This window comes from Sinocyclocheilus rhinocerous, unplaced genomic scaffold, assembly GCF_001515625.1.
Source record: "Sinocyclocheilus rhinocerous isolate Xijiao unplaced genomic scaffold, SAMN03320098_v1.1 scaffold681, whole genome shotgun sequence".
NCBI classification, from domain to species: Eukaryota; Metazoa; Chordata; class Actinopteri; order Cypriniformes; family Cyprinidae; genus Sinocyclocheilus; species Sinocyclocheilus rhinocerous.
In genome coordinates, this window is record NW_015641029.1 from 1,014,849 (window position 1) to 1,022,890 (window position 8,042).

The following is an 8,042-nucleotide window of genomic DNA, read 5'->3' on the forward strand; positions in this document are numbered from 1 at the left end:
TCTGTCCTTCCTTCCTTTTTTTTTTTTTTTGCTGCGTTTTAAGATAGATGTGGTAGCTCTCCATCTCATAATAATAATGATTTTTTTTTTGTCCCCATAATTTTCCCCATAATGTGGAGAAGGCTATGCCTGTTTTTGTAGTGTGTAGGGGGGAGAGCAAGAGAGGACCCTGGAATCATGTGACAGAAACTAGCGATGGATAGATGGGCTCAGGCAGGAGGGAAGGATGGAGCGGGAATGGACAGATAAAGCTGATGCACTCTGAAGCTCAGAGAAAAATCAATAGTAGCCGAGAGGGGAAGCCTCAGTCCCCCTGTCTTTCTCCCTCTCTCTCTCCATTTTCCCTGGATCTCTTTCCTTCCCATAACATCAGTCAGGGCACCTCTCGTCTGCCCCTTCCCCCACAATGACACCAGGGTCTCCTCTTTCCTCTTCTAGATGGTTTGTGGAGAAATGAGGTCCAAAACGAATGCTCTGTGAGCACCATATTCAAGTAAATATTGGCTTTGCCAAATAAATAAACCATGGCCATCTGCTGATTAAGTTGAACTGCAAGCCTAATCATTTGACCTTCGCTGATGACAGTCACATGCTTGATTCAAACTGAAAGATGTATAATCAAACTGAACAAAATGTTTGTCATGGCTCTAACAACTTAAGTGGAAAATAACGAATGCTCTGTGAGCACCATATTCAAGTAAATAAATAAATATGCCAAATAAATAAACCATGGCCATCTGCTGATTAAGTTGAACTGCAAGCCTAATCATTTGACCTTCGCTGATGACAGTCACATGCTTGATTCAAACTGAAAGATGTATAATCAAACTGAACAAAATGTTTGTCATGGCTCTAACAACTTAAGTGGAAAATGTGCCATCAGAATTTACAATGTATATATTTTTTTAGCAGAAATACTGTTTTTTTTTCTTAACTGTTGTGACTGGTGCAGATTTGTCATTTAAAAATGTTATATAATTTACTCTCCTGTTTAAAAGTTTTGGGTTAGTGATTATTTTTTAATTAATTTAAAAAAATCATTTTAAATTTAATGAATGCTGTTAATGCAGCATGGCATCGATCAAACAAGACAGTAAAGTTGAGTAATAAAATGTCTATTTCAAATAGGCCTAAATGCTGTTCTTTTGAACATTCTATTCATCAAAGAAAAGTGGGGGAAAATCATGGTTTCCACAAATATTAAGCAGCACAACTTGAGCACCAAATCAGCATATTAGAATGACTTCTGAAGAATCATGTGACACTGAAGACCATCAGCTTTACCATCACAGGAATAAATTACATTTTAAAATATATTAAAATATAAAAGCTATTTTAAATTGCCCCCCCAAAAAATGCAGCCTTGGTAATCATAATTTTTTTCACAACATTAAAATCTTACAGACCCATCTTACTTCCCAATCGAAGTTTTGAATGGTAGTGTACTTTATTAAATTTATGTAAATATTATGTAATAATATAGTATATTAAAATACAATTTAATGACCAATAAGAAATGTTTCTTTGAGGATGGGTTTCATCAACTACCTCATGATTTGATGCACATTGAGGTAGCCTACATATGTCATGATTCAGTGCATTCGGATGCGTCAATATGATAGATTTCGAATAAATTTGTGGCAAATGCATGAGAGAGACCTGTGATTTTATTGGCGCATTGCTGTTTTACTCTGTATTAGTCAGAGGTGTGTTGCTTTCTTCATTGACTTAATGGTGTCTTTTTAAAAATGAATAAATGACTGTCTCAGTCCCAGCCAGCGTCCCTCTGTCTTCTGCTGAGTGGGTCTTACTTGCGGTCTATTCCCTTTCCCTCTGTGGGCCTCTTTCTCTTCCTCTCTCCCTCCTTCCCCTTCTTGCCTTCCCCTCGGTTATCATTGCAAAAATATAATGTGTATATTGCAAAAATATAAATGTGTGTTGCTCATTTGATGTCTCTTACATCATGTATCCCTTGTATCCTTAACAACATGTCATCGATGAGTTTGTTCTGTAACTGTGGACTGAAAATGCATCATGATGGTGAATTATGATGGAAAATTATGAATGATTATGACTAATATCTTCCTTATCTGCCCAGTTTTATTTAGCAAACTTTTGTATCAGTGCTCAACTTTTTCAATAGCCAGCACAAAATGACTTGCCAATGTAATATATTTGCAAAAAATATATAAATTAAAATAAAATAAATTAAAAAAGGAAAAGAAAAAAAAATTGTTAGAAAATACCTGTGTAAGTATTGGCAAAAATATTGTTTGTATTATTTTATAAAATTATTTAGTTTATTGTTTTAGGCTATTGTTGTAAGTAATTGTTTCTGAAATCTTCCCAATAGTTAACGCTGCAATTTAATGTCCACTTTTCACAATCCAAGTAATTCCCAATGGATAAATTGAGTCCTGAAGTAATCTATTCCACTTCACAAGTAAAATGGGTTTGTGAGGGCTGTTTCATGCTGACCTGAATGCTTGATTTAAAAAAAAAATTTCGTACAAGCCTTGAGTTTGACGTGGGAGACCAGCTAAGAGATGCTGTGCTATAAACTCTGTAAATGGCGCACATTTTAATTCTTTGAATTGAAATAAAACGTATTTTCATGCTCTTTTTTTTCCAGACATTTACTTGCCTATGGCAACAGCTGGCATGACAGAGGGTTTTAAATATTGAGAAACTGAAATCATCAGTACTTCGCAAGAAATTTGTTAGTCTGTCAGATATTTTAAAATGTTTCCGTCAGTGGAAACATGATTCTGTCAGTGTAAAAATGTACCTTTAGAGCGAAGTCATCTCTAGTTGATTAGACTCATCGCTCTGGTAGACTGAAGTTTAGTCAGTCACACACTGTACACACTGAGGCTAAAAATGGTGCTGACTTCTCTTCTTGGTGCTTTTTTTGTTCACACTAAGTTTGACAGCCCTCTACGAACACCTTGGCAATTGAATCGCCATTGGCTAGTACATTTTTTAGTTTACTTACCCCAGAGTGAAGATTTAGTCGCACATGCGAGTGATTTACTCGCAATGTAGAGGGTTGTTTGATTATGGAAGTGACAACCGCATTTAGATTAAACCCCCTTTTTTGCATGTTTTCAAAACGCCCCTCTTTTTTTGTGTATGTTACTTTCAATCTTGTTTATGAGTGATACCTTGTCAGATTTTCCTCTATTTACATTTTTTTTGTTTTTTTTTGTTTTGTTTTATTCTGTAACAACATTGGGAAAGATGTTATGTAAATGATAAATATTAGTTTTTTTGATATAAATGTTTATTTTCTAATTATTATGGTTTGTTTTATTATTAAGACATTTTAATTGTACTATTTAGCTGATAAATCGCAGCTACAAGCACAGCTATGATTTCCATAGTGTTTTAGATGGGATGGATCAAGAGTTTACTTGATAAACTAGTCGATCTCGCTTCAGATTAATCGTTTGTTGGTTGTGCATGATATGGTTTGTGTTCGCTTGTGTGCTGTCCATATCCTCCTCATACCCGGCTTCATCTCTCTGTCGCTCCCTCTCTCCCTGTTATCTCAGAGTCGTCAGTCATTCCTTGCTCTGTCATTGAGAGAAAAGAGACTAAAAAGAACTTATGGTGACAGAAAAATAGATGCACGAGTTCAAATAAAAAGCTTTTTTGTGGGCACTTCACATGCTCCTCGCTCGTACACACAAGCGTCCTTGTCCTTGGAGAGTTTTTTTGGGAGTGTTCAAGGGTAATCCGATGCTTGTCTGATGAAACGTTCACAGAGACACTGGAAACACGCAAACAAACACAGACGGGCAAAAAAAAATACAGAAACAAAGACCCAAAGAAAACAAAAGGCTTTGGATGTGTTGTCATGAAAGCACTGTACTATAATCTAGGATTAATGTATTTATCGTCGCTCTCTCTTATGTATCTCTCCATCACAACAACAACATGATGTCATCATCAATGGACAAACATTTACTTTATAAACATCTAGAACACCTTTAGCGTAAGATTGACATTAAAGTAAATACGGTTTATCCTTTAGAAATGGTCATGTTAATCCAGGAGTTTGTACTGCAGAATTACACTTTATAGAGATAATTTGGTAGCGATAATTGATAGTGATTGTGATTACATTAACGTAATAACACACCAGGCAAGCTTAAAGTAGTGCCCAGATGTCTCAACATGCTGCCGACATCCTGTAAAGCTGCAGGATCAAGAGTCTGTTTTTGGACCCGTTGAAACTGTTGACTGCCAAACATGGCATACAAGCTGTAAATAATTATGCTGTATCACATGTTTGTAGTATTTTAGAGGCTTCAGTACACTTGGCTGTTGAGTTAACTGTTTTTGTGCTGTCTCTAGGTGCAATGGGAGGAGTATACCACTATCATTCAGAGCATGCGTGTGTCGACGCCACTGACAAGGTAAGACATCACTTCTTATGGCCGCTTGCTAATGTAGACTAACAAACAGCCAAGTTCTTCATTCCTAATATTGACTTTTGCAGAGGATGTTGCAGTGCTACGCAAGGCTTTGGGCTACAAATGAATTGGCCATGAATGCACTAACTTTCGATTTCAAATCTAGTTTCCCTTTAAAAGTGGAATTCAGTTTGTCAGCATGTGGTTTTATGAAGTTTATCAGTAAATCATAATTTAAAGGTAGTTTTGTTTTTGTTACAATACTTTCTCTTACCCCAGCTACTGTGCAGAGAAGAATAAAGGTTGTGCACAGCTGGTGAACTATAGTCACTCTTATGAGTCGGTTCATTGTAGTTATTCAAACACATACTGTTTTTAGCTTTACTGTGTTGTGTTGTGTTGGTGAGATTTGAATCTGTGTGGTTATTTAATGGTAACTGTTTATATGAGAATGTGTAGTTAAACTTTTGTCAATAGTACTTTATCAAAAATTAAAAATATGTATGGGTAGAATTGTTGTTTAATATAAATTAAACAACAATTCTAATTTAATTGTTTAATTAGAAATTATTACTTTACTTTTATTCAGCATGGATGCATTAAATTCTAACTTTATTCATGGAAGAATCCTAAAAAATCACTGTTTCCTCAAAAATATTAAGCAGCATAACTGTTTTAGGCATTAATAATAATAAAACTTTGAGCACCAGATTGGCATATTAGAATGATTTCTGAAGGATCATGTGACACTGAAGACTAATGGCTGCTAAAAATTCAGCTTTGCCGTCACAGGAATGAATTACATTTTAAAATATATTTTTGTTTTCTATTTTAATGTTTCACAGTATTACTATTTTTGCTGTATGTTTAATCAAATAAATGCAGCCTTGTGAGCATTGACTCTTTTCAAAAACAAAATCTTACCAACCTCAAACTATGGGTGTAAGAATATATCGATACACGCAAGTATCGCAATATTTTGTTTGGCGATACTGTATCGATTCTCAAAAACGGAATATCGATATTTTAAAAAAAACATACAAGATTCATGGCAGGTGTTTCGTTTTGAGTTTATATCCCGACCGCTAGATAGCAGTCTTCATCTGAACTTAAACAGTGACAGGAAATACTAGCATTAGGGCACGCCACTAATGTTAGCGTTAATATAGTTCGCTGCTAGTAATGAAGGATGAAAGAATTGTTCCAGTTCCCGTTTTGGTGTACAAAGCTGAAGTGTGGCGTCATTTGGGCTTTTAATGTCCATCCCGTACCGTGGCGCTGTTGCCGCCTCGGTTCTGCCGCTTGCCGCTTGCCGCTTGCCGCTTCCCGTGTGAAGGATCCTTTCATTTTTCCCCTTTACTCGTACTGCACAAAAAGTGGTTCAATAACGTTGAATGTTACAGGGACTGATTATTGCAAATGCAGATCCCACTGTGTTCTGGTTAAATAATTTTATTTATTGCATATGGTGGTGTGTTCTTAATGACAGCTTTCCTAAAAATATATCCTATTCCTAAAATAAGAAATATCCCAATATATCGCCTTGCTTACAGTATCGCAACATATCGTATCACAGCCCCTGTATCGTCAGATTCTTGCCAATACACAGCCCTACCTCAAACTTTTAGTTAGTTTAGGTAGTGTAGTCTAAAATAATACTGATGTATTATGAACAACATAAATTAACAATGAACAATAATTTTATAAACTGTGCAAAATAAAAAACAACTTTTTTTTTATTGGCACAGAACCACTTTAAGTAATCCATTTGCTGGATTTCCTCAAAGTATGTTTTAATATATTTAAATAATCTTCATTTTAACCAACATGCACATTTACTTTGGGAAATGTGTTGTTCTGTCATTGCTGGCCTTTTAAAATCAAGAGCGAGAGGAAGGGAAGACAAAAAACAAAAGGCAGTTCCTGCCCAGTTTTACTCCACTGTGTTTACAGGCAAAGGGAGGAGGAAGAGGGCTAGCTGACTGCAGCTCTGTGATTGGCTGAAACGGCCTCTGGGGGTGGACCTTTCCCTGTGAGGGAGGGCAAGAGGGAGGGGGAGGAATGCAAGCGGGCGGCGGGAGAGGAAGAAGGGATGATGTGAGAGAGAGAGAGGAAGAGGAAAGCATGCAAAGGGGGAGCGGGGGCACTAATGATTTCACCTCCAGCTGTGGGACACGGAGAGAGGGGAACAGTGGCAGAGAAATGGATGGCTGTCGAAATGAAGGGAGTGGAAAAAGACCGGTGGGGCTGTGTTGGTGCAAGCGAGAGACTGAGTTATGGTCCGAATGAGACTAAGGGAATTTAGTCTGTGTTTCTGAGAGGATTTTGAATCATAAAAATGCTTTTGCTGCTCTTAGTGGCAGAAAAGAAACCAGGCCAACAACCCTTACCATTTCCTGTTTTTGACAAATGTGTATGTGAGGGAGAAACATCTCACACACACACAGAAGAGAAGAGTGCTTGGGCGTGTGTGTGCTGACTGTTCAGAACTAAACAAAGCATATTTGGGGTGTGTGGAGCCGTTTTGAAAGCTATGTGCTCGCTGCTGGCTGTCTATATGAACAGCAGAACGGGACGTGTTGGCTCTTGGGAGGTCCTGAATATAGAGCGCTGAAACTGAGACGTGTGTGAGAGTGTGTGTGTCCATTCCTAGGCCTCCGCACAGGCAGAAACAAGCTCTCTATGGTGTAGAATGTAGAGGCGGCCTCAAATGGGTTTGCCTGTCAGAGGGAGGAGAAATGAAAGGCTGGAAAATAATGAGACTGAGGAGGAGATGCGGGTGACTCGCTTATTCGGAGCACTTTCATAAAGTCCCAGCGTTTGAAGAGCAGTCACCCAGCGCAAGGACTCTATAGACTCAGCCTATTAAATATTAAAGTATTACACTGAAACAGAAGCACATTGTGAATTCTCACATCAAAGCGGTGCTTCGGTTAGGCGTGTGAGGATGAGGAATCTCCTGCTGATTGTTGTTTCGGAAGGTTGGAAAATGTGGCATCTCGTGTTGTCAGTTCCTAGCAAGTAGTGCAGTTTGGTACTTTAATATTTCCCCTCCAGATGCGTCCAGTATTTGAGAGCATGTAAAAGTTTAGTCTTTGATTGCAACACTACGATTCTGGGTAGGGATGCGTCACAATAGTTGACTACTCACCCAACGGCCAGCTGACCAATTATAATACTATTATTATTGTTATTGGTATTGTTGGAGGTACATTCATATAATTAATTCATTTGTATAATTCTTTTAAAAGCTCCCAGCTTTTCCTCCCCGTTTTCACTCAAAACGAAACTACTCTGCGTGGTGTGCGCACGTGAGACTGTTACTTAAAACTGTGCTTTATGCTGGACAGTATTTATTTATCGCCAGTTGTTCAAATCGCGTAATCTAATACGGTTTTAATGATAATTAAAAGATGAAACGGTAATACTAACCGTGGGGATTATTGTTATTGGTATTGTTGTTATTATTATTATTATTATTATTATTATTATTATTTTAACTTAAAATATGTTTGATATAGTGTAGGAATGTAACGGTATGAAATTTTCTTATCACGATTATAGTGACCAATTTTATCACGGTTATCAGTATTATCACGGTATTGTTAAAATGTGCTGGAGAAG

At 37.3% G+C, this 8,042-nt stretch overlaps 1 protein-coding gene across 4 annotated transcripts in view; it reads left to right on the forward strand.

Annotated features, from left to right (window-relative positions):
* LOC107754141 (E3 ubiquitin-protein ligase RNF38-like) overlaps window positions 1-8,042 on the forward strand; it is a 39,081-nt gene that overhangs the window by 14,781 nt on the left and 16,258 nt on the right. For all 4 annotated transcript variants that reach the window (XM_016570470.1, XM_016570467.1, XM_016570466.1 and 1 more), the window contains exon 3: window positions 4,360-4,421. In XM_016570470.1, the coding sequence (XP_016425956.1) occupies window positions 4,360-4,421 (62 nt within the window). The remainder of the gene's footprint in view (window positions 1-4,359; window positions 4,422-8,042) is intronic.